We start from the raw sequence: 25367 nt of genomic DNA, 5'->3' as shown, positions 1-25367 counted from the left end.
CAAACAATGTAAAGCTGTATTCATTTTTTGTTTCTGTGACAGAACTTCAAACTAAACGTAATGCTTTTTGCAGTACTGTAACAAAACCAACTGCGACTGAAGTTCATACTTGAACTGCAAACAACTGAACTTAGATTAATTTTGTTCTTTTTTTATTTTACAATAATGTGGTTGCAAATTTATATTGAATTGGTTTATGTCAAAATATTTATACATGCATGTTTTATTAAAGAGTTGAACATGTATTTATAGCACTTAATAAAACAAAATATAACACGTAATTGTTTTTATCGGTTTACTTCTGAGAGAAACTGTCAAACGAATTTTTATATACTCTAAAAGAATATGGCAATTCTTCTTTTCTGAAAATCAACCACATCAAAATTCTTTTTATTTTTGTAAGCACAGCACAATCACATCATTTTTCTCCGTTCAGTCATTTTTTAGATATCAATGTGAAAAGTATAGTGGTAAGACGTTTTAAATTTTATAAAATTGCGAAAAAGTCGAAAATTTAATTACAAATAATTGTTTTATATGTGTTCTGATTGGCAAGTATTATTAATTTAGTTAAATAAAAAATATTTATGAAATTTTTTAGCAATTAATATTTGTTAAAAAATTGTTTTAAAATTAAGTACAAATACTTTTTTGGGCTTGTATTGTTGTGCAGAATTGAATGTCAGGGAGGTTGCTGATAAAATAAATTAATTTTTCATTACTGCTGAATTGAAGATTGCATGGTATTGCCAAGTTCTTGTTAATCATTTAGTCAAAAAATTTCAAGTACATTAAATATAAAAAAATTAATATTGTCAAGCTTGCTACAATATATAGCAAATTGCAATTCAAATTCCATTGAAATGTACTTATTGTCAATTTAAACGGATTTTATGATTAAATATACTTATTATGTATTAGGCAATAAAGCGTAAATAGAAAAGCCGTATTTGTGTCGTTTAAAGTAATATTCGTTTCTTCTTGGCATTATCGAACATGTTAAAATTTTTTGCAACAAAAAATCAAGTACCTAAGTCGAAATTAAATAAAGCTCTCAGTTATACAGTAAAATTTAGTAATGCTTGTGACGGTTAAAGTTGTCACGAAACTAATGTCACAAATTAATTCGCACTCAAATATGTACAAAAATTCAAGTTATTTTTATATACACTTAGTAGAAAAATTCTGCGTACACTGAACATTCTTATATATTTTGCATTAAAAAAAGATCAATTATATTGTTTAAAAATTTCAATTTTTTTAATGATTACTATAGAATTTGTTTGTTTTTTTTTTTTTTGTAAAATGAAATGTTATATTTTGAAATGACTAATTGTATAAAAATAATTAAAAAAAAATTGAAATTTCTAAATACATTGATCATTTTTTAATGCAAAATATGTAGGAAGTACGCAGACTTTTTCTACTAGTGTTCATAGTTCATCACAAATAACGAAATTATTTCATACTCTACATAATTTATGTTCAATATAAACATTGCTCGAAATTAAAAATCATGGCAAAAGGAATCAACCGAAAATACAAAATGAAATTTTCATTTAAAATTATTTAAAATAAAATTTTTGAAACCGTTTTAAGAATCAGCTAAACGCTTTTTGAAAAAAAGATCCAAATAATGTATGTTTGTTGAAAATATGAGTATACACACAGATATACTGTGCGTGCAAAAAACATGTTTTTTTTTATCCTACTTTACTGCTGGGAGGACCATATGGCTGGTGCATGATATCGTAGATAACTCATGAACCAGTTTCTTGCGTCCTTGAATTTTACTAGGTAGGCTACGAGCTTACCGTATTTAATTTTTATATTAAATATTTAAAATTATTAATATTTATTGTTCAATTTTATGCTGGTATTTTCAATATTGGATATTATCGAAATATGGCAATTAGTTGATATTGATTTTTTATTTTATATGTAATGTATATACAGCCATATAATAATGAATATAATTTTTATAGTGATCTGACCGGGCTTTAAGTCCGAGACCCTTTAATTTAAAGCACCAGTGCAATAATCACTGCGTCATTGGTCAGGTCACAAAGAATGTGTAATGTAAATCAATCATGAAAAATATTTTTGATGGCGCTAAATTAAACTGGCGATCGACTTAAAAGTTATCCCTGTATCTAAAGACATTCTGACGATACTGGCAACTACATTGGATAACAAATTTTTATAGTTCTATATTGTACTCACATTATATTGGTATAAAAATGAAAAGTTTTTACTCTAAAATATGGATTAGACTGTCTTAATTGAATTCATAGTTATAGGAAATCATAGTATAGAAATTCAGAGTTATAGAAATTCGCTATATGATTGAAAAGAAGATCAGTTATGTAATAGCACAAAATTCTGATTAGAAAATCGAGTTTGTGGGAAGAATGCTTACGAAAATTAAATTATATTACTAAATTATTTTGTAATTTTATCTTAAAACATTATCTTCATCTGTATGTTATTTACACATGCATAATTAGCGAAGTAATCCATATGTCAGTGGAAAAGTAGGATTAATTCGTTTTTATTCCATTGCTGTTTAAAATAACGAATTGTTAAATTAGTTTCCAAAATATTTTTATCCTTTTATTTTATTTTACCGTTAACGACTTGTTTAAAAAAAATTTTGAATTTTTTTTTATTAAAAACTTAACCAATTTTTAATTGAACTTTAGTTTTTAATTTTTTTTTGAATTTTTTTTTCGAAGCAAAAATTCTCCTCTAAATTTTTTACATGGTATATTTTCCTCCTGCAGAAAAATTATTAATTACTCACATATTTCTCTTAATTTTATGTTGTCACGTTTCTATCTTGAACAAGTTTCATTATAATGCGTTATAATGAATTATCTACCTTGGACAGAGCTATTATTACAAGATTATTTTCGATTTCTTAACCAAATAACTTAATTTTAAAAATTTACATTGCTCTATTATAGGTTTTTTTGTAGATATTTTTTAATTTTGTCAAAATACTAATGTGAAGGAAAAAAGAATTTGCAAATTTCATATATGTACGTATGTATGTACATATTTAATTGTTTTTACAGTTTCCATAATTCATACATAATTCATAATTTTATAGCACAATTCCGTAGTGATGCCGCCAGTTACGAATTCAGTAAAGATCAGAAATAAATTTATAAATAACAGAAAAAAATAAGCGCAAAATATATTATGAACCCCCACATAATACATTATATAATTACTTATTTCTGTCCTTTTTTAACTCACACACACAAATGCTCCCTAAAATAGAATTTTTCATTTTAGTTTTTGCAGTGCTGAAATATATTCAAAGCTGTAAACTAAACTAAAGTGATGTGATGTGGCTGATATGATATATGAAAAGTATATGCATACATACATTATATGCATGTTTATAAACATTCACTCAATATTATTTAAATACACGAGCATATTTTCTTTGAGTATGTATGTATGTCGTTATGTAGTTATAAATTATCTCTCGACGCTTGCATAGGAAAATTCTGCATTCAAGAACCACTTTTGCATATTTTTAATACTTTGAATTGTGGCGTTATTATTAAAGAAATACAAATCTCTTCCGTTTCTATACGTGCAAAATAGTTAATTAATACATACATGTAAGTAACTGAAAAAAACGTTAAATAATGTTTGTTAATATACATTAAGACTTATGTTGAAAAGAATAGCATCATTAACTATGATGTTCTTACGCACATCTCCATACATAACTATCAAACATATCGTGTTGAAAGCTTTTGCAATTATGCTAGTTTGAATCGAAAATAAATATGTATATGTATATTATAACTGTGTAAACTTATATTGCAAAAAGTTTATGTATTTTTATTTTTTTTTATTTTGATGTTGATTTTCGATCTGTTTCGATTAAGCTGCATTGAACTTTTGTAATTTGTGTTATTTTCTAGTCTTCAGAATATTAGAAAAAAAATCTTTAAACATTCATTCATATTTCAAGTTTGGAAAACAAGATCTAATACTACGGCAATATGGAAGAAAAGTATTGGAAAATTGTCTTAGATTTTTGATAAAGTTTAGATGCATGTTTGTAAATATGCATTTAAACTTTATGTCATGGCACTTATATTTTACTACTCATGACATAATAGGTTCATATATTAAAGGATTGGAGTACTGAAACAATGGAGTTTTCTTTGATGAAACATAATTTATTTCTTAGATTCTTAAATTAAATTTAAGATTCAATGCAAAGGGAGAAGATGGAGTTGACGTTGTCATCTTTTTTTGAAGTTTTATTGAAATGTTGTCTGTTATTATACTTACACAAAATTGGAATAAAATTATTTTTGATGGGACGTTTCAAATTTTGTCGAGTTATTTACCCTGTTACCAAGATTGTTCATGCATAGTTTAAGAACTATATGTCTAATGTTATTCATCCACTATTCAACCTGGCTCCATGCAAGTTAAATACTGATTATTGGTAATGTGACTTTAATCGAACCCAATTTAAAAAAGGGTTGTGCTGTATCATCAGTATTAACAATTTCAGTATTTATCAGTCTAATTAGCACTTTATAGTAAGCATTCTTCCAAATGAAAGATGATTATAAACTTTTTACAATCATCTTTTTTTGTTTATTTTTTCAACAAATGTAATATGAAGATATTTCAAAGATATTCAAATGTGCATTTATCAATTGGTAAAAATGTCTTATTAAATTAATTAATTTGATTTCAATCCCTTAGAATTTTTGATGTAACAAACAACTGGAATATTTCGTAAAAGGAAAAATATTTCACACGTATTAGTTTAGATTAAGTTGATTACAATCAAAGGAAATCAAACTAAAATGAATGACAACCGCGGAAAGCAATTGGAAATAAGACATGGTCGCAAACGCAAAAAAGGCAAGTGTGATGAGACTCATCAGCAACCGAGAGAAGAAAATTTAAATAGCGAAAAAAATAGCAATTCGTCTTTAGATCCTGTGGGAAATAATAATAATGTAGCAAATAGTTATTGTGCTTCAAATAATAATAGTTCAAATCTGTCAAATGTGAAACATAAAGGTGAAAAAAGAGGTGGTGGAGGAGGTGGAGGAAGTAATAATAAATTTAACTTTCGTGCACCTCAGCAATTTCAGATTTCAAAGAAAAAAAATTGGAATAAAAGACACCTTAAGGGTTTATACGGTTGTAGTGCAACCGTATCAGGCAACTGTGGTACTGCTGGAGCATTGGTGTGCAGTGGCGGCGCTTTAACTCATTTGCAAATTAGTAAGGCTGATGTTGAAAACTTACCAAATATAAAAAATCAAATATCGCACCATCGGCAGGGTGGCTGCAATAATTCTGGCCAAAAAAATATGAAGCAACAACAAAGTTATGCTAAAAAAAAAATATTAAGTGGTGTGGGAGGAGGTATTTTATCAATACGATCAAAGTTTTTTCTTTCTGATAAAAGGCCAAGGAAGGAATGCATTATTCCACCAACGAAATTTTTATTAGGTACGTGTTTATATATAAATTATCAACTTCAAGTTTTTACTAAATTTTATTTTGTATTTATATAAATTTTTTATTTTAAGGTGGAAATATTTCTGATCCGCTTAATTTAAATAGCTTGCAAGAAGAAGCGCAAAGTGGGAATGCGACGCCTTCTACAACTCCTCGTCAATCTCCTGTTACAACACCGCCAAAAATTGAAGTTATAATACCACCAAATATACATGATCCTTTACATCTTTTGGATCCTGTTGATTCTATTGAATATGAAAAACAATTAGTTTCACCAATGAAGCGTAGGCATCGTCATCGAAAAAAGAAACCCAAAAGAAAGAGATTAATTTCTAATGCTTCTGGGATTAGTATGCTCTCAACATCTGCTGAATTAAATTTTGCAAGTGCATTATCAAATATTTTAAAAACTGAAAAAGAAGGTCAAAACAGTAATGTTGAAATTATTTCAAATAAAAATTGCGATCTAAAGAACAATAATAACCATGATAATTATAATGAAACAAAAGATTTAGAAGTTCAAATCGAAGATAATGAAAAAAATGAAAATTTTAACGTATCAATTAATACAAAAGGTACGTTGTGTGCCAACTCGTTAGAAAATGAAATTGATATCAACGAAACATCCAGTTTTCCAATTGATAAACGCCGGAATGAGAAAATTGATAAAATTTCAAAAGAATTGAAACTTGATTTAGAACTTAGTGCAGAGCAACATAAACAAAATATGATGAACTCTGGAAGGAAAAGAAAATCTAGTGAAGCGGGATCTTGTAAAACTAAAGTGAGTAGTATACATATTATATTCGAAAACAATTTATAAATGTGTATAAAATCATAAACAATAAATTTTAGTTTCGAAGAATTGATAGCATGGATAAAATTGTTAGCCCAGTGGTACCACAACCAGGTGCATGGAAAAGGCCACCGAGGAACACACCAACCGGAGCTAGAAAGAGTGCTAGAATTAGATCAGTATCAAATTCTGAAACTGATTTGATTAGTCCAACTGACGATTCCAAAACAGGGCCTGGTAATAGTTTTCTAAATTATTTAATTTCCAATAATTATTTTGTAATTTTGAAGGTCAAAAAGCGGCTGAAGACAGTGTTCTTAATAAAACTGAGACAGAAAATAAGAGTTTAAATAATTTGCTAGGAGCATTACCAACTGTCCAGGAAACAGACGAACAAAACGAGCAAAAAGGGGAACAAATGTTACAGTCATCTTTGCCGAAATTTAAATCCGATGGAGCAAAATATCAATATGGGAACTATGATCGCTACTCCGGATTTAATACTGTTAATGAATTTATAGATATACGTTTACAAGTATTTCAACGAAATGCAGATTTATTTGTTAACAAAGATGTCCTTGATATCGGTTGTAATGTTGGACATATGACAATTGCAGTTGCTAAAAAATTGTCACCGAAATCTATTTTAGGAATTGATATTGATCCTAAATTAATATCTAGAGCGAGAAGAAATATATCTCTTTATGTAAGAATACCGAAAGAAGATGATGAATCTCTTAAAACACCAGGAAACAATTCTAATGCATTTTCTATAAGTGTTCCAGTTGCTGCAGAAGATGTTAAGAATGCTTTGGAACAAAAGCTGGACGCATTAAGTTTTAAGGAAGTTTTTAAAAAAAGGCTGGAGGAACTCCAAAAAAGCTCTGCTGAAAATAATAAAAAAATTTCAAAGTCAAAATTAAAACGTAAAATTTATTTTGAGATAAAAAGGAAAAACAAAATAATTCAAAGTCAAAAATACGCTGAACAGCGTCGAATAGATGGGAGTTCCCTGGAAATATTTCCCATCTCATTCCCAATATGTTATGGCGCTATACCTTCTCTTGAACAAGCAAGACTCGTATTACATAACTCACCTTTAACTAATACTGTAGAAAATTATGGTAGCAATAGTACAGGTTCAAGCGGTGGTGGTGGAAATATAAATTTAAATGTCGGTATTTCTAGTTCAGGAACAAATAATCATAGCAACAATAGCGCAAATGCAACTCCAGCTCGCAGCCTGGGTGCAGGTGGAACTACTGGTGCTGGAAGTAGTATAACAGTCATAAAGTCAATAAGAAATAATTTTCCAAAAAATGTCTTTTTCCGTCAATGTAATTATGTTTTAAACGATGAAAATTCAGTAAATAACGAGCAACAGCAATATGATTTAATTTTGTGCTTATCAGTTACAAAGTGGATACATTTGAATTTTGGGGATAATGGTTTAAAATTAGCTTTTAAGAGGATGTTTAACCAATTGAGACCTGGTGGAAAATTAATTCTGGAAGCCCAAAATTGGGCTAGTTACAAAAAAAAGAAAAATTTAACAGTAAGATATAAATTTTCGTCAAAGCTACATTAGATTAATATATTAATTTTATTCCAGGAAACTATTTATAAGAACTATAATAGTATTGAATTTTTTCCAAATAAATTTCATGAATATTTACTGAGTAATGAAGTAGGGTTTAGTCATAGTTATACGTTAGGAGTACCAAGGCATATGAGCAAAGGATTTTGTCGACCAATTCAGGTTGGTGTTAAGTAAAAATATGAATATATATTTAGAGATAACACAGATTCTTTATTGATTTCATACATAATTTAAAAAATTTGTAGCTATACGCAAAAGGAGATTTTACACCAAATCATGTTCGCTGGAGCGACGCACATTATCCACAAACACCATATGAAGCTTATCGTGGCATTTATGCCAGTGTACCAAGGCCACCTTATCCATTATGGGGTAGTTGGGATTTAAACCGCACACCACGTGGAAATTCTTCAAGCTGTCGTCAAACACCATATTACAATCCGTTAGAAACAGATTCTTATTTACCGAGTTATGATACTGAAGTTTTAAATCGTCATTATGTATTCGCTTCACCACTTTATCAAACAGTATGGTCACCTCCAGCCAGCCTTCGAAATTCATCATCTCATACACCTGTTTTTGGAAGTGTACGAGAAGTCGATAATGATAGCACCAGTGGTGGAAGTAATAATAGACCACGACATGTTTATTTACCAAATGATGAATCCCAATCTCCAAAAATCGTTAATGGCGCATTTAACAGTATACGTGAAGAAGCTGAACAAGACAGTAATAGTCCTGCCAGGCAGCATGTTTACGCCAATTGTGATTCATCATCGTCGCCACATGATGGTGGCTCAGATAATGATCAAATTTTAACAAGTGTTGCTTCTAATGTTACCGCAAATAACACTATGGCTAATAATATTGCTGAAAGATCTCAAGAAATTGTTAGCGATTCAAACGACTCGGAAACAATATAAAAAAAAGTTGAATGTTAAATATTTTTTTATATATATTAGTTAACTAATGTTTGTTTTTCCATTATTATGTACAGTTTCTTCGTAATTTTAACAGAAAAACATATAATCACGTTTAAATAAACTTTTAAATTAAGAAATGAAGTTACCACATTAACGATTAAAAACCTTTTTTTTTTTGGAAATTAAATTTTTAATTGAATTAAGAATGAGTAAACATTGAATTAAGAATGAGTAAATTATAAAATATTACAATTAATTATAAATAAAAAAAAAAAACAAATCTGTGATTTGAAAAATATATATAACTTTATTCAATAAAAAAATTAGATATATGTTTGTATATATTTAAAACGTGTTTATTCAATTCAGAAATTTTATGTTCGGCTGTTTGTGTGTGTTATACGAGTATATATAATTGAACCATGTTTCTAGTTTATTTACAAGCAACAAAAGTTATTTTACCTGAAAAAATAACAAACTAAAATTAGCTACTTAAATTAGTTTATTACAAAAAATATAATTTATTATAGAAAACATCAGAATTTGAAGCTTCGCAAATTTAATTCATTTTAACTTGTGCTTTGAGTCAATAATCTGGGGGCGAATTCATCATAATAAACGTATTTTAATAGTTTTATACTTAAAAAATAACCAATTCTCGATATTTGAAAGAAATTGCTTTTAAATTGTGGTAGAATATTGCATATAATATTGTAAATAAGAAATTTTGAGGATATTTTTAATGGACAAATGAAAAAGTTAATTATTGTTTTTCATTAGATTACAAAAAACAACTTTTGCTTTTTCACTTTTCTTTAGACCGTAATCAGCGTCCCTTAAACATTTATAGAAACAGCATACAATTGAAATTGTTTACTACGTACATACATAAAATTTGGTTTTATTTAACACAAATACCACATTGATTATTTTTTAAGACATGAAAAATTTAAAATATTTTTTAAAATTACCTTTTCATTTTATATCCTTAATTATGTATATGCTGTATGTTCACACCGGCAATATGAAATTTATCTGAAAGTAATTTGAAGTGCGTTATAAAATGTTTTAATGTATGTGTGTACATAAAACATAAAATTCATAGAAAAAAGTAAATATGTACAGAGATCGAAATTTGAATTTAAAAATGAGTGTTCCAAATTAAATTTTTAAAAACAAATCTGCTGTATGCATCTTCATTGTATCGGTAAATAACTGAATACTACATAATTGCATTCTATTCTACTTCTTTGAATTATAAATGTAAATTGCGTGGAAAAAATAAATACAAAATATTTTGCTGGTTTGTATTTTTAATAATTTTTTATGGAACATTTTAAAACTAACAATTTCCGTTTATATTTTGAGTTTTTCTTTTTTACAGATGATATACGCAACTTACATTTTAGATAAATGTATGTACATAAATGCATATGTATGACATATAACTCAATTTTATTCTTTTTGAACAATTAAATCTAATAAAGATTAAAAGAATAAGTGTACAATGCATGTTGTATTTATTGTTTTCAAACAATGTTCAACAAATATTTTATTCAATTTTATTAAAAGTATTGATCCATTAATTTTTTAATGAATATTTTTATGGATTATTATAATCTTAAATAAAATTAAAATTAAAAAATTTTCGATTTCTGTTTTGAATTCAGAAAGACCTATCAACCCTTATAATCATTGAATTTTCATATAGGGGCGAAATTATTCATCATTTCAATGTTAGTTAAGTTGCAAAAGTATTTTAATAACTCGTCTTACCTATTCAAGTAAGTTAACAAGATCCCCATCTCCTATACTTTTCTGAAAAAACAAAAAAAAAACTGATTTGGTATTTTAATTTTCTAAAAAAGTTAAGATAAAGATTTTCATATTTTTTAACATTTTTCAGCAGGACCTATTTTGGAGAATTTTGGTCGTTGTTGCGGTTTTATGTATCATACCACATAATCAACCTCTTATTTTTCATCACTAATTTTTGTTATTTAAAAATTTTCTTTTTTTTTCTTACCTTGTAAAAACTTGTGACAAATGCTTTTGGCTTCTTATTTTTAAATCTGAAATTGAGAAAAAAAAATGACAATGTACATAAGTAATGTAATTTATTATATGTATTTCTTAAAAATGAAGATTTTATAATAAAATATAATATTCAGCCATATATAGCGTTGGTATTGAACAAATTCTCTTCATAGCTTTATCAAAGCGAGCTGGGTAAGTTGTCATCACTATATTTTAATAATTTTATTGACGTACATATGATTCATATTGTTTTTAAATATTTTTTGATAGTGGTATAATCAAATTTGCAAAAAAAATCTAATTCTATTCATTTTCTATTATTGCAGTAAGGAAGGCTTTGTGATGGCAAAAAAAATTCGCCGAGTCGAGTATTTAATAGCAATGCATTTATCCTTAATGGAAAAACATAAACAAACTAAATAGGGGGGGGGTATATCTGGTCCTAGTAACTGAACCTTTAACTACGAAGGATTTTACATTTTTTGATTATCTAAATATAAGAAAATACTAAAAAGATTTTCTTTAAATTTCCTATTAAAAATAAAAATATATTTGAATTACCTTTTTTCTTGCATTATGTTTTCGCTATTTTCTCCGTCTGTTCCCAATTTTTGTTTTAATTGCATAGGCATCTAAGCCATACGAATTTTATCTAGAAGTAAAAAATTTGTAAAAATATTAAAATTAAATATTATATATTATATTTAATAAATATTTTTTAAATATTTATTAAATATTTGAAAAAAAAAGAAAATACATATGTATGTAGTTTTCACGAAATTTTATTTATATTTGTAAATTTTGGGTGTTTTTTAGAAAACTTTCAAGTGAAGGATAAAATATTACAGTATCAAAAGTATTTTGTATTAAAATCCTTTGTAGCCGCCGCACAAGTAAAATAAAAATTTCGAAATTTTTTTCTGCCTTTTCATTTTTGAAAATTAATTTAAATTAAAAAAAAAAACAGTTATGTATTCAGAAAGACCTATCAACCCTTATAATCACTGAATTATCATATAGGGGCGAAATTATTCATCATTTCAATGTTAGTTAAGTTGCAAAATTATTTTAAAACTTGTCTTACCTATTCAAGTAAGTTATAAAATCCCCATCTCCTATACTTTTCTGAAAAAAAAAAAAAAACTGGTTTAGTATTTCAATTTTCTAAAAAAGTTAAGATAAAGATTTTCATATTTTTTAACATTTTTCAGCAGGACCTATTTTGGAGAATTTTGGTCGTTGTTGCGGTTTTATGTATCATATCACATAATCAACCTCTTATTTTTCATCACTAATTTTTGTTATTTAAAAATTTTCTTTTTTTTTCTTACCTTGTAAAAACTTGTGACAAATGCTTTTGGCTTCTTATTTTTAAATCTGAAATTGAGAAAAAAAAATGACAATGTACATAAGTAATGTAATTTATTATATGTATTTCTTAAAAATGAAGATTTTATAATAAAATATAATATTCAGCCATATATAGCGTTGGTATTGAACAAATTCTCTTCATAGCTTTATCAAAGCGAGCTGGGTAAGTTGTCATCACTATATTTTAATAATTTTATTGACGTACATATGATTCATATTGTTTTTAAATATTTTTTGATAGTGGTATAATCAAATTTGCAAAAAAAATCTAATTCTATTCATTTTCTATTATTGCAATAAGGAAGGCTTTATAATGGCAAAAAAAATTCGCCGAGTCGAGTATTTAATAGCAATGCATTTATCCTTAATGGAAAAACATAAACAAACTAATTAGGGGGGGTATATCTGGTCCTAGTAACTGAACCTTTAACTACGAAGGATTTTACATTTTTTGATTATCTAAATATAAGAAAATACTAAAAAGATTTTCTTTAAATTTCCTATTAAAAATAAAAATATATTTGAATTACCTTTTTTCTTGCATTATGTTTTCGCTATTTTCTCCGTCTGTTGCCAATTTTTGTTTTAATTGCATAGGCATCTAAGCCATACGAATTTTATCTAGAAGTAAAAAATTTGTAAAAATATTAAAATTAAATATTATATATTATATTTAATAAATATTTTTTAAATATTTATTAAATATTTGAAAAAAAAAGAAAATACATATGTATGTAGTTTTCACGAAATTTTATTTATATTTGTAAATTTTAGGTGTTTTTTAGAAAACTTTCAAGTGAAGGATAAAATATTACAGTATCAAAAGTATTTTGTATTAAAATCCTTTGTAGCCGCCGCACAAGTAAAATAAAAATTTCGAAATTTTTTTCTGCCTTTTCATTTTTGAAAATTAATTTAAGTTAAAAAAAAACAGTTATGTATTCAGAAAGACCTATCAACCCTTATAATCACTGAATTATCATATAGGGGCGAAAATATTCATCATTTCAATGTTAGTTAAGTTGCAAAATTATTTTAATAACTCGTCTTACCTATTCAAGTAAGTTAACAAAATCCCCATCTCCTATACTTTTCTGAAAAAACAAAAAAAAAAAAAAAAAAAAACTGATTTAGTATTTTAATTTTCTAAAAAAGTTAAGATAAAGATTTTCATATTTTTTAACATTTTTCAGCAGGACCTATTTTGGAGAATTTTGGTCGTTGTTGCGGTTTTATGTATCATATCACATAATCAACCTCTTATTTTTCATCACTAATTTTTGTTATTTAAAAATTTTCTTTTTTTTTCTTACCTTGAAAAAACTTGTGACAAATGCTTTTGGCTTCTTATTTTTAAATCTGAAATTGAGAAAAAAAATGATAATGTACATAAGTAATGTAATTTATTATATGTATTTCTTAAAAATGAAAATTTTATAATAAAATATAATATTCAGCCATATATAGCGTTGGTATTGAACAAATTCTCTTCATAGCTTTATCAAAGCGAGCTGGGTAAGTTCTCATCATTATATTTTCAAATAATTTAAATTTTAAAATATTTTTTATTTACCTAGTATAAAAATTATTTCCCAAACATTAACCCAATGGAAGGTTACAGTATGCAGTAATACAGAACGTAGAACCTAAAAAAATCAAAATATTAATTTTGAATGATTTGTTAATTAAATATTTTGAACAGAAATGTTATGAATTTTGTAACTACATATTAATTTTTGTTTTCTCTGTAATAGTTTGAAGAGTTTTACACCATTTTATGTTCGAAATTTTAGAAAAAAAAAAGAAAAACATTTTGATGAAAAAATTCAAAAAATTCTTATTTTAAATAAAAGTTACAAGAACTATTAAAAAGTTAAAATTACTAGAAAATAGACTGAAATTGGTAAGTTCCGTATTATATTATATTATTTTATGTATTATAATATTTTATGTATGTATTTGACTCTTTGAATATCGCTTAATTTATGTCGTCTGGCTGCCGCATTTAAAAACAATACATTGCAGCGTAAACGAAATATAGAATTAGCTCTTAAAAAAAATAATAGCAGTACCTAAAGTTAAATTTTGCTTTAAATTTGCTTGTAAACATTGATTGTGAGTACTTAATTCAAAATAACATTTTTCGGCTTTAATACTTTTTCAAATCAAATAGACCATGCGCCAAAGCTAATAAAAAAAAAAAAAAAAAATCGAATTAAAAAAATTTCATCTTGTAAAGGTATTAAAGAAAAATAAAATTATTTTAATATAACAATATCAGTACTGATTTTTCAAACATATTCGCAATTCAGCGACGAAAAATAAATAAAACATCATTTTAGTATAAAGAAAAAAATGATTACACTCACCTTATTAACATAAAAGCAATTTCGTTTGATTTTTTGAAATACTGAAACTATTCTGGAAAATTAAGTTTTTTATCGTAAAATTAGAATTCAAAGAAAATACATATTATTAAAATAGACATACATAGCTATTTTCTATTTTATATTCTATAAATTTAAGTATTAACAAATATGAATAGGTTTGTTTCTCATTTTTTTACAACTTAAATATAAAAATTACTTTAATACAATAATCAAGTATATGTAAAAACAAAAAATCCATGTTATCTTATATAAAATAAAGTTGACTTAAGAAATAAATTTCAAATTTCTTAATGATTTTCTTAAGTTATATTTTTGCGATCTAAAAGTATTTATTTTGGTAACTTATATTTTAAGGTCTATTAATTTTGCATTGTTGATCTTGTACTGAAACTTAAATGCAATTTGCGCATGAAGATTTTTAAAATAAAATCATTCATCTTCTTCCTTATCCTTTTCTTTATTCTTTTTCTTCTTTTTCTTTTTCTCTTTCTTTTCACCATTTTCCAATTCCTCTACCAAACTACTATCAGCTATATTAGAAATTTCTCCTTCTTTTTCATTATCATCTTGATCCTTTTTACGTTTCTTTTTCTTTTTCTTTTCAGAGATGTCAACTGAACTTAGCATTGTTGAATCCAAAGTTGAATCTGCGTTAACTGCATTACTTCCCTCACTTAACTTACGCTAAAAAAAATTAAGTAGTGTTTCAATATTTTTGCTTTAAATACATACATTAATTGACATTAAGTTAATTGAAAAATTACTTTTTTTTGCTTTTCATTTTCTATTGATGGTTCACTTGTTCGCTCCTTTTGTGACTTATTATAATCAACATATCCAGTTAACCATTCTTTAGGTGTGTTTTCATTTGGTCTACCATACTTATCTAATTTACCGGCAGCAATCAAAGCTTTCTTCGCTGATGCTTTTGGACCCAATCCCCACTTCCTGGGATAAACGTCACGTTCCATTATAACACGTTTAATTTTTGCGACCACACCATGATCACAAGATGCCATTGTAGAAGTTGTCATTAAAGCAATAGCTAAAGCAATAGCTTCTCCTTTTGTAGTAACTATAACAATTTCTTGGTCTATTTCAATGCCATCCTCGTATCTCAGCACTCCAGGTAACATTATTTTGGCACCATAACAAACTGCATTTACCTAAGTTAGAAAAAAAAGTTCAAGTTATTTTAAAATGGAATGCCAAATTAAATATAATTAAATTTTGGAATGCCAAAATTTTTTTGTTAGAATGTAATTACAAACCGAACTGTCTTTCATTATGATTCTTTTATGCCCAGTTAAAAGTCCCTCCAATGGCTTTATTACTCGTCTTAACATTGATTCATCTTTATGATTTTCGTACAAATATTGCGCATCAAGTACATCATGCATTGTTACCATTTCATCTCTCTCAGTTTGAATACCTGATCTTACACGTCTAAGTTCTAACATCTGTCCACCAACACCAAGTACAAGACCCAAATGCACACATAGTGTGCGAATATATGAGCCTGCTTCACAACTAACCCAAAATACACCTTTAGTATGCAGCAGTATTTTTTATTTTAGAAAGTAGGATTCGTAATGAAAGGATGTGTAAAAATAGGGAGGGGGAAAAATAAGAAAAACAAAAATAAAATAAATTTTTGGGTGCTCTAGCAATTTTTCTGATTTTGTGAAAAAACTTAAATTTTAAATTAAAAAAAATTTAAGTTTGATCTATTTTGCTTATTTTCAGTAAATTTATATGAAAAAACATACCCATATTTCGCTGTTCATCGTAATCACATATTTTACTGTCATAAATTGTTCTGACTCTTAATTCTCTTTTAACAGCTGAAATTAATGGTGGCCTTTGGAAAAGAGCACCTCTTAATTTTTCTAGCCCTTGTTTAATTTTTAAAAGTGAGTCGACCTGCGAATGAAGTTTAAAAACAGCAACATATTCTTTACCAGCGCTCTGTTGAGATTTAACAAGCCGAGTAGCACGATCAATACAAACAATTAAGCATCCTGCAAAAAAATTTAAATTTCAGTATTTATGTACATATGTATATATTATTGAAATTCATATTAATGAATTCACAAGAAAAAAATTAAAATACACCAAAGCAATGACATATTGAAAAAGAACCTTTTTTAGACTACTGTTTTAATTTATAAAAACTTATTTTACTTGATAAAGAAAATAAAAAATAAAGTTAATTTTTAGTTTTCTTTCTTTCAGCAGCAAAAAATTTAAACTATACTCTTTTAAATCCTTTCTTGAGGCTTGAATTTTTGTCCTGAAAAAATATATGTCCTATATGTCCTGAAAAAATATATGTCACTACATAACTTCCATAACACGTTTTTATGTTTTGCTGAACAGGTAGCATAAATGTTATGAGAAACATTTTACTGTTTTCCAGCAAAATTAATATAGCATTAATTTTGATCAGTAATATATTAATATTACTAAATTTACAGGTTTAATGCAAAATAATCTTGTAAAACAACTTGTAGTCACTTGCAAATGTAAGCAAAAAAAAATGTGTAGATAGGTAAACCTAAATAATCATTTTTAAATTTTTTTTTTTAAATAATAAATCAACGCGTCATAATACAATTAGACGAATGAGTATATAGTGTGCAAGCAAATAATTGATAGAGGTAGCGTAGCATTCCTAAGTAGATTCTATGCAGGTAGCCATTACTAGATTAACATCTAAATAAAAACTTAAATGTGTCTTGTAATAAACCTTAACTAACTTTAATTAAATAAAATTAGTTTACACAATCAAGATAGAATTTATGTTCCCAATCTGGACCACGCTTACAGCCATGGGAATTGCTAGAGCGTCGGCTTAAATCATGGGGTAACACGTTTTTATTTTGAGGTTAGTTACCTACCTGTAACCTTAGGGTCCAATGTGCCCGAATGCCCTGTCTTTTCAACTTTCAATATTCTTTTGATCCAAGCTACAACTTCATGTGAACTAGGATTTGATGGTTTATCTAGATTAATGAATCCAGATTTCACATACTCTTTAATATTTCTATTCAATGGGGATGAGCCAAAAGGTAAAGGTGTATAATGGTTTGTCCGAACATTAAGTCTATCAAAGTTTTTTAACAATAGTGGCCATTGAGATGTATCTAATTTTGAAATTGCTTCCGATGGTTTTATTTGAAAGTCTCCGCTTTTTTGAATTTCACCTAAATCATCAAGCGGTTCTTCCTTAATTTTTTTTTTCTTCTTTTCTTTTTTAATTTCTGTAAATCGAGTAATTTTAATCAAATTTCAAATTATATTTAACGTTATAAATTACCTATTTCCATACTTTATATTTTTATATTTTTTAATATTTTCTGCTTTTTAATAAACTTAACTTTATCTTCAGCTAACTGCTATGTGGATGCGATAGTCAGTAATCTTACTCTTTAAAAAAGGGATATGAATGACAAAAATAAAAAATAAAGCCGCCTTCCGCTGTTTTATCACGTGGTAAAAATTCTACTATTACATTTTCCGCAAATCTTTTACTAAAAAAAGTGTTATATTTTTATACATATTTACTCCGATTTATACCTATGCAATTCTTACTTTGGCACTTTAATTATCTTTTTATATTAAATATAGCTGGAATAAAAACCACACTATAATTATTATGATGTACAATGTACATACTTGTCTCCGAAAAATAATAGGCTCCAACACGATATTAAAAAATAACTGAGTTAAATTTTAATAAAATATCCCATGTCTAGTTTTAAAATAACTTGAATGAAAAATAACTGAGTTATTTTTTGACAACGTCAAAGTATATTTTAAAATTAATAAGACTTATCCAAAAATACAATAATTCTTGATGACAAAAAAACCTCACGAGACGAAGTATATTATTAACTCTTGGTTAATTGATCTTCCACAAAGGTTCTTTTATCATAAGCTTTATTTATGATTATGATAAAATTTTATCAAAAATTTTGTCAAAAATTTTATCGTTGGAAGAAATAAAACTTTTCGTACCTAAAAAATATAAATTTACCAACATTTTTTTTAAACAAAACTGTTAAAGCTAGTTTTTTTATGTTAAAATGGTCAATGTTTAAAGCATTCGCAACGCAATGTGGAATCTCTTTATCAATGTTTAGTTAATTTATTAGGCCATGCTTTAACATACATAGTTATATTGTACTGAATAATTTCAAATGAAATTTGATGTTGACACTGACGTTTAATAATAACAAAATTCATAGCAACTTTGGTTTCGGTTAGGAGATACGACACAAATATTATTTAAAATAAAACTTTAGAATATCAAATAAAAATGATTTTAAATATAGATGGACTAAAAGTTCTTTTTCCATATGAATACATATATCCGGAACAATATTCATATATGCTGGAGCTGAAAAAAGCACTTGATGCTAAAGGGCATTGTGTTTTAGAAATGCCATCGGGGACCGGCAAAACAGTAACGTTATTATCTCTGATTGTTGCATATATGATAAATAATCCAGATGAAGTAAGGAAATTGATATATTGTTCTCGAACGGTGCCCGAAATAGAAAAAGTTATAGCAGAATTGAAAAATTTAATATGCTACTATAGGAGACATGGAAGTAATAGAATAGAAGATGTGATTGCGTTGGTTTTGAGTTCACGGAAAAATTTATGCATCCATCCAGAAGTTAATAAAGAACTTGAAGGTGAATCTGTAGATGCAAGATGTCATGGTTTAACAGCTAGTTATGTTAGACTACGGCATGAGAATGATAGTAGTGTACCATTATGTCAGTATTATGAAGGATACACTTCAGAAGGAAAAGAAATGATAATACCGGCTGGAGTATATAGCATAGACGATTTGAAGGAATTTGGTAGATATAAAAATTGGTGTCCGTACTTCACAGCCAGATGTGCTGTCAATTATGCAAATATTGTTGTATATAGTTACCATTACCTATTGGATCCTAAAATAGCTGGTGTTGTGTCGAAAGAATTAGCTAAAGAATCTGTAGTTGTATTTGATGAAGCCCACAACATTGACAACGTTTGTTTGGATGCAATGAGTGTAAAGATCAATAAACGAACAATAGAAAAAAGCACAACGGCTTTAAATAATTTGGACAAGTGTGTTCAAGATGAAGATAACATAACAAGATTAGCAGAAGAATACCACAGGATGGTAAAAGGTTTAAAGGATGAAAAAATAGCTAGAGAAACTGATATGATATTAGCCAACCCACTCTTACCGCAGGATATTTTGCATGGCGCTGTTCCTGGAAATATTCGTCGAGCGGATCATTTTTTGAGACTCCTTCGCCGTGTTATTGAGTACATCAAAACTAGATTAAGGGTTCACCAGGACACACAAGAATCTCCAGCTTCTTTTTTAAAAGATGTTTCAAATAAAGTTTGTGTAGATCGTAAAACACTGCAGTTTTGTGCTGAGAGACTAGCAAGCTTATTAAGGACGTTAGAAGTAACGGATATGAGAGAAATAAGTGCACTAGTAGTTATAACATATTTTGCAACATTAGTTTCAACATACACTCAAGGGTTCAAAATAATAATAGAACCGAATGATAATAAAGCGCCTTCTGCTTCAAGCCCAGTTTTATATTTCAGTTGTTTAGATTCATCAATAGCCATAAGTCCAATATTTAAACGTTTTCAATCTGTTGTAATTACATCTGGTACTCTCTCCCCTATGGATATGTATCCAAAAATATTAAATTTCCTTCCAGTAAGAATGTGTTCTTTTACAATGACTTTAGCGAGACCATGTGTTCTTCCAATGATAATATCCAAAGGAAACGACCAAGTTACAATAACATCTAAATTTGAAACAAGAGAAGATACAGCAGTTTTACGAAATTATGGTCAATTATTAGTTGAAACGGCAAAAATTGTACCAGATGGAGTAGTATGCTTTTTTACTTCGTATTTATATTTAGAATCAGTGGTTGCGTCATGGTATGATCAAGGAATAGTTGACACGTTATTAAAATATAAGTTATTATTTATAGAAACTCAAGATAACGCTGAAACTAGTTATGCTCTAATGAATTATATAAAAGCTTGTGACTGTGGTCGCGGAGCAGTATTGTTAGCAGTGGCAAGAGGAAAGGTATCAGAAGGTGTAGATTTTGATCATCATTATGGTCGTGCTGTTCTTATGTTCGGAATACCTTATGTTTATACACAATCAAATGTCTTAAAAGCTCGACTTGAATATTTACGTGATCAATTTCAAATTCATGAAAATGATTTTCTTACATTTGATGCTATGAGACATGCTGCGCAATGCGTTGGAAGAGCTTTGCGTGGCAAAACAGATTATGGCATTATGGTATTTGCTGATAAAAGGTTTGCTCATCCAGATAAAAGAAATAAATTACCAAAGTGGATACAGGAACAATTAAAAGATAGCTATATAAATTTGAGTACGGAGGGAGCTATGAAAATAGCAAGAAAGTGGTTAAAATATATGGCGCAACCATTTCAACGAGAAGATCAGTTGGGTATTTCTTTATTAACTTTGGAACAATTAGAAAAAAAACAAAAAGAAAAACTAGAAAAAGAACAATCAAAAGACAATGTGGAAGAACCTATAATCATCGATTTAATTGAATAAACTCACATATGTATGTAATATATGTAAAAACTAAAAAATATATGTAACGTATGTAAGTTTTTCCAGATCTTTTCATTTATTGAATTTATTAGGCATCGTACAAATTCAAATTTAAAGCTGTATATTTAAGTATGCCAATCACACTCACTTGTCAGAAGGAACCTATTCATTATCAGAAATAAAATAGACAAATTAACGTTAATTAATTTCTATTAATTATATTTTTAAATAAAACTTTAATGCTAAGTTTTAATTTAAATAATTCTTAAATAATTTTTAAAATAATGATACAAGAATTATATAATACAACATTTACGTGCTTTTTTTTTAAGAAAATTTAAAATAATGCAATTTTTATACGTCATACAATTATGTTCCTATCTTTCAATTGAACTGAAAATTAAATTTATTTAGTTATCAAAATTTTTAATAGAAAAGTCAATTATTTCAACTAGACATCGGCCCAATTCCTCTAAAATCATACGTTCGGTTGTTTTCGCCGAAACTTCCCCTTTTTGACATTCATCAGCTTGAGCTATCATACATTGTATGGTAGCATCAACAACATCTTGTGTTATAAAATTATAAGCTTGCTTTGCTGGGGGTCCATTTCCCGTTTGGGTTAAAGCCGATAAAGTATCGTTATATGTGGTGTTGTTGCTCCCAATTACGTTGGGAGCTTTACTTCCAAGTGCATTTGCAGAATTATGAATACTTAATCCACCACCGCCAATATCATCGAGAGGCCGTTTCAAAGCAACACCACGGCTAAAAGGTTTTGAATTTTTTGTTACACTAGTTATATCTATACCAGCTCGATCTTCCACGTTCCGGCAACCTAGAGAAATATATTTGATTTTAAAATTTATAATGTTTTAAATTTAGGAGATATTACCAATGCATTTACAATTAGATGAACATGCAATTTTTGCTTCATAGCATTCACAATAATTTTTTAAACAACCTGATCGTTTACAATTACACCCTTTATTATGCAAGCGCAGATCATTATGATCGCGGGCTTTTGTTATTTTAGGCCTGAAAAAAAAAAATTCATTAAAAAAATAGAAGTAACGAATTTTTCAACATTCAATTATTTTACATAATATTTGCGCTATAGCTATTTATGAATATATTAATATTAAATTAAAGCAAGTCTAAAGCAATACAAAACAAGATAGCTTTAGGCCTTTCCAATTTTTGTGTTGCTATGACACTGGAGAATCGTCATGATGACTAGATTACATTTTGCATTAAATTGAAAAATATTTTCAAAATATCTGTGTATGTAGATTTAATAAAAATATACTAAAACTAGCTTACTTGAAAGCAGCTGGGTTTCTTTCAAGACACATTTTTATTGCTTTTTGCCTTTCATCTTCATATTCTAAATTGTTGAAACATTCTTTACAATTGCAGTCCTGACAAAATTCGCCGTTTGCAAAACAGTCACAATATAATTTTAAACATTGAGATTTTGTACAATTGCAATGTTTTCGTCTTAGTCCACCGTCGTTGCTGGGACTAGGTGAACGAGTTCTTGATCCAGAATAAGGTTGTGGCAAACTCGATGGAAGCTGCGCTGGAGCAGATGAGGTAGTACTATTTACAACTTTCTCTTGAATATTCTGCGAACTTGGTTTCAAAACGCTGTAAAGTTTCTGAGATGATTCTGAACCCTTTATAATAGTATGAGATCCTGTAATCGGAACTAGTTTCTTAGGCGAGATTTTAATATTTGGTACAGCGGGTCTATTTAAATTTGTTGATGACACAATTCCACTTATTTGGTCTTTCTTATACAATATATGCTGTTTCTGCTGATTGCTAAAATTACTACTGCAACTGCTTACACTTAAATTCCCAGCGAGTCGTCCTAGATTATTTAAAATTCTTGGTTTTTGAACAATGTTTGGCTGAAGTGACGAGGCTGAAGATATTGAACTCTTCTGCTTTAATCTTGCATTTAATTGTTCCACCTCCTCTTTTTTTACTGTTATAATTTTACTACTTGCAGAAATTAAAGAGCTTTCATTGATTTTCTTTAATGTAGGTACGGTAATTAATTTATGTTGATTTAACTGTTCTTGTGTCAATTTATTTGGATTTTCTTTCACAATTATTGTTTTTCCATCCAAAAGTGGTTGTTGATTTACTCTTGTTACCATGCGCATATGGCCATCTTGATTTTTTACAAAAACTTTGGTTGGGCTTAAACTCTCTTTGTTCACGCCCGCGTTCAGTACACGAACATATTGTACTGGTCCACCAGATTTACTAGATAATTGTAATGTTTGCACATTTCCCGATCCAGTTGATGTAGACGGTGATAGTTTTATAAATTTATGCGAATTTAATTTTTGTATCGATGGTGTTCCTACTGTATCTTCCGATTTTTTATTGCTGTCAGTTCTAACCACAAGTTTATTGCCAATATTCACAATTGTCGATGAATTAGTTAAATATTTAGATTTATCTCCTGAAATTGGTACGGCTCTCATTATATGTTGTTTTTGAACTTGGTCTGAAACTATTGCCGATGCCGGAGATTTCATGACCGTGGTTGTGGTAGTGCTTCCAGTAATGGAAGCACTTTTATTTAATAAAACTGTCTGGCCACCACCCGTTGTCAAAATTTTTTTTCCTGCTATATTAACATTACTTAAATTTATTTGCTTATTAGATTTTATGGGTACTATGGTTCCATCACTTTTTCTAATAACTTGAACCGCAACTTGCTTAGTTGTATTATCTGAAATATTTTCTTATAATAAAAAAACTAACTACACATAATTTAATATTTACTATTATTTGAAGCTAATCGTACTGGAACGGCAGAACCACCTCCTGGTTGAATCAGAATGTATTGTCCTGTCACGCGATCTTTTGCTATTGTACCTGATATTTGCTTCGTTGGTAATTTAATTTGATTACCAATTTTAATTGTATTACTAGTGACTATTGCGTTTTTTTCTGGTATTGTTTTGTTTTGTCCCATTACTGTTGTATTCACATCTTTTGTATCCGACCTAATAATAATATTTGAATTTTCATTTGTATTGCTTATCGCTGCCTCCTTTATATCACTAACATTCACACTTTCTTTTAAGCCAGTTATATTTTTAATGCTGTTATTTAATGATTCTGCCAGGCTTAATTCTGGATCATTTAAAAGATTCCCGTCTTCTAAAATTAAAATAAAAATCATAAAATTGTTATTCAGTTAATTAAAATATTTAAAAGGATAATATGAAACACTACCAAAACATATAAACCTTTTTAAACTTTCAAATTTTTTTAAAATTTCTGCTTAATAACAAATTTTGTATTTGCATCTTAAACCGCGAAAATTTGAATTTATTTTTTTTTTTTTTTTTGGAAAACTGAAGAAACAAATTTGTTATAATAAACTTATTGAGCCATTCTTGCTTATAGATATACTTTGATAAATCGACATACCTTTATTCATCTTAAATTTTCTTGATTAAAAATATTAGAATACGTATTTTTTTTTTGTTATATTACACTAATGTCAAAATTTTTCTATGAAAAATCACGCGCCCACCATCTTTATTTCAGAAATGTCACTTTATATTATTCTATTCTAGTTTGAATATTTTAACTTTTTTTAAAGTTTGTCAATAATTTAAGACACTTTTTCAAATTTTAATCAAATTAGACAATTAAACTTTGCGCCTTACATTCTTGCTAGCTCCTTTAATATTTTAAGAATAAAATTTACTTGGAAAAAAAGTAAATATTCATTTTAGGAGGGCTTTTATAAAATATAAAAATGAAAATATTTCGTGTTTTGCTAGGTTGGCGTGCATGACTGTCACAATTTTGGAACTTGCCAATCGTCAAAAGTGGGACTTGTTTACAGTCGACGCGAAGACAGAGTACCTAAAAACGTTATTCAAACGTTCATCTGGCACTGTACAGGACGAATGACAACACAATTAGACTTAAGGTTTTTTAAAATATTTTTTTACAAAAAATTTAGTGATTTCTAGCGACAAATTTATAATAGAAGAAAAAAACGATATATTTTTGACTTTTCTGATAAATTAAAAATACTGTAGCAGAAAAAATTCTTCAA

The 25367-nt window shown here is 27.7% G+C and overlaps 4 protein-coding genes and 1 non-coding gene across 14 annotated transcripts; 2 read left to right on the top strand and 3 right to left on the bottom strand.

The window, feature by feature from the left end:
- The first annotated feature begins 428 nt into the window (after window positions 1-428).
- Window positions 429-9005, top strand: LOC129606534 (7SK snRNA methylphosphate capping enzyme bin3). 2 transcript variants are annotated; one of them, XM_055516892.1, is made up of 7 exons: window positions 429-470; window positions 4747-5508; window positions 5589-6301; window positions 6373-6550; window positions 6604-7868; window positions 7926-8072; window positions 8159-9005. In XM_055516892.1, the coding sequence occupies exons 2-7, from the start codon at window positions 4851-4853 to the stop codon at window positions 8834-8836; spliced, it is 3639 nt and encodes a 1212-aa protein (XP_055372867.1). In that variant the 5' UTR covers window positions 429-470; window positions 4747-4850; the 3' UTR covers window positions 8837-9005. The 2 variants fall into 2 exon arrangements, with proteins under 2 accessions (XP_055372867.1, XP_055372866.1); XM_055516891.1 differs by having other exon boundaries at window positions 450-551.
- Window positions 9006-9118: 113 nt separating this feature from the next.
- LOC129606535 (H/ACA ribonucleoprotein complex subunit 4) lies at window positions 9119-18074 on the bottom strand. Of its 7 annotated transcripts, none has more exons than XM_055516894.1 (18): window positions 17954-18074; window positions 17535-17897; window positions 16404-16655; window positions 15906-16180; window positions 15399-15800; window positions 14614-15318; window positions 14128-14431; window positions 13818-13890; window positions 13558-13603; window positions 13297-13338; window positions 12775-12865; window positions 12205-12250; window positions 11958-11998; window positions 11435-11525; window positions 10863-10908; window positions 10613-10654; window positions 9808-9871; window positions 9119-9298 (listed from the first exon to the last, which is right to left on the bottom strand). In XM_055516894.1, the coding sequence occupies exons 1-6, from the start codon at window positions 17961-17963 to the stop codon at window positions 15064-15066; spliced, it is 1557 nt and encodes a 518-aa protein (XP_055372869.1). In that variant the 5' UTR covers window positions 17964-18074; the 3' UTR covers window positions 9119-9298; window positions 9808-9871; window positions 10613-10654; window positions 10863-10908; window positions 11435-11525; window positions 11958-11998; window positions 12205-12250; window positions 12775-12865; window positions 13297-13338; window positions 13558-13603; window positions 13818-13890; window positions 14128-14431; window positions 14614-15063. The 7 variants fall into 7 exon arrangements, with proteins under 7 accessions (XP_055372869.1, XP_055372868.1, XP_055372870.1 ...); XM_055516893.1 differs by having other exon boundaries at window positions 14317-14431; XM_055516895.1 differs by lacking the exon at window positions 14128-14431.
- On the bottom strand, window positions 17369-17502 carry LOC129606548 (small nucleolar RNA snoR639/H1). The gene has a single exon (XR_008696768.1). It is a non-coding gene; the product is annotated as a small nucleolar RNA snoR639/H1 (small nucleolar RNA).
- An 810-nt stretch (window positions 18075-18884) lies between the features above and the next one.
- LOC129606319 (general transcription and DNA repair factor IIH helicase subunit XPD) lies at window positions 18885-21319 on the top strand. The gene has a single exon (XM_055516581.1). It carries the CDS (start codon window positions 18956-18958, stop codon window positions 21266-21268), a length of 2313 nt encoding a protein of 770 aa, XP_055372556.1. The 5' UTR covers window positions 18885-18955; the 3' UTR covers window positions 21269-21319.
- Window positions 21320-21499: 180 nt separating this feature from the next.
- LOC129606291 (protein lin-54 homolog) lies at window positions 21500-25052 on the bottom strand. Of its 3 annotated transcripts, none has more exons than XM_055516529.1 (5): window positions 24728-25052; window positions 24074-24454; window positions 22592-24020; window positions 22164-22306; window positions 21500-22106 (listed from the first exon to the last, which is right to left on the bottom strand). In XM_055516529.1, the coding sequence occupies exons 1-5, from the start codon at window positions 24735-24737 to the stop codon at window positions 21679-21681; spliced, it is 2391 nt and encodes a 796-aa protein (XP_055372504.1). In that variant the 5' UTR covers window positions 24738-25052; the 3' UTR covers window positions 21500-21678. The 3 variants fall into 3 exon arrangements, with proteins under 3 accessions (XP_055372504.1, XP_055372505.1, XP_055372507.1); XM_055516530.1 differs by lacking the exon at window positions 24728-25052 and adding an exon at window positions 24530-24624; XM_055516532.1 differs by lacking the exon at window positions 24728-25052 and adding an exon at window positions 24544-24610.
- Window positions 25053-25367: the final 315 nt, after the last annotated feature.

The sequence above is a fragment of the Condylostylus longicornis genome, unplaced genomic scaffold, assembly GCF_029603195.1.
Source record: "Condylostylus longicornis isolate FDR11 unplaced genomic scaffold, ASM2960319v2 ptg000018l, whole genome shotgun sequence".
NCBI classification, from domain to species: Eukaryota; Metazoa; Arthropoda; class Insecta; order Diptera; family Dolichopodidae; genus Condylostylus; species Condylostylus longicornis.
The sequence above is the reverse complement of the archived record's forward strand: the minus strand, read 5'-3'. Positions and strand labels throughout refer to the sequence as shown.

Excerpts from the sequence above, each read along its gene's own strand:
- LOC129606534 (XM_055516892.1), top strand. The coding sequence starts at position 4,851 with ATGAATGACAACCGCGGAAAGCAATTGGAAATAAGACATGGTCGCAAA. Across the intron at positions 6,302-6,372 it reads CGGGATCTTGTAAAACTAAA|TTTCGAAGAATTGATAGCAT; the intron begins GTGAGTAGTATA and ends AATAAATTTTAG. Across the intron at positions 6,551-6,603 it reads CGATTCCAAAACAGGGCCTG|GTCAAAAAGCGGCTGAAGAC; the intron begins GTAATAGTTTTC and ends GTAATTTTGAAG.
- LOC129606319 (XM_055516581.1), top strand. The coding sequence starts at position 18,956 with ATGATTTTAAATATAGATGGACTAAAAGTTCTTTTTCCATATGAATAC.
- LOC129606535 (XM_055516894.1), bottom strand. Across the intron at positions 16,181-16,403 it reads CGATGAACAGCGAAATATGG|GTGTATTTTGGGTTAGTTGT; the intron begins GTATGTTTTTTC and ends TGCATACTAAAG. Across the intron at positions 15,319-15,398 it reads AAAATGAAAAGCAAAAAAAA|CGTAAGTTAAGTGAGGGAAG; the intron begins GTAATTTTTCAA and ends AATTTTTTTTAG.
- LOC129606291 (XM_055516529.1), bottom strand. Across the intron at positions 22,307-22,591 it reads AGAAACCCAGCTGCTTTCAA|GCCTAAAATAACAAAAGCCC; the intron begins GTAAGCTAGTTT and ends TTTTTTTTTCAG. Across the intron at positions 22,107-22,163 it reads ATCTAATTGTAAATGCATTG|GTTGCCGGAACGTGGAAGAT; the intron begins GTAATATCTCCT and ends ATATTTCTCTAG.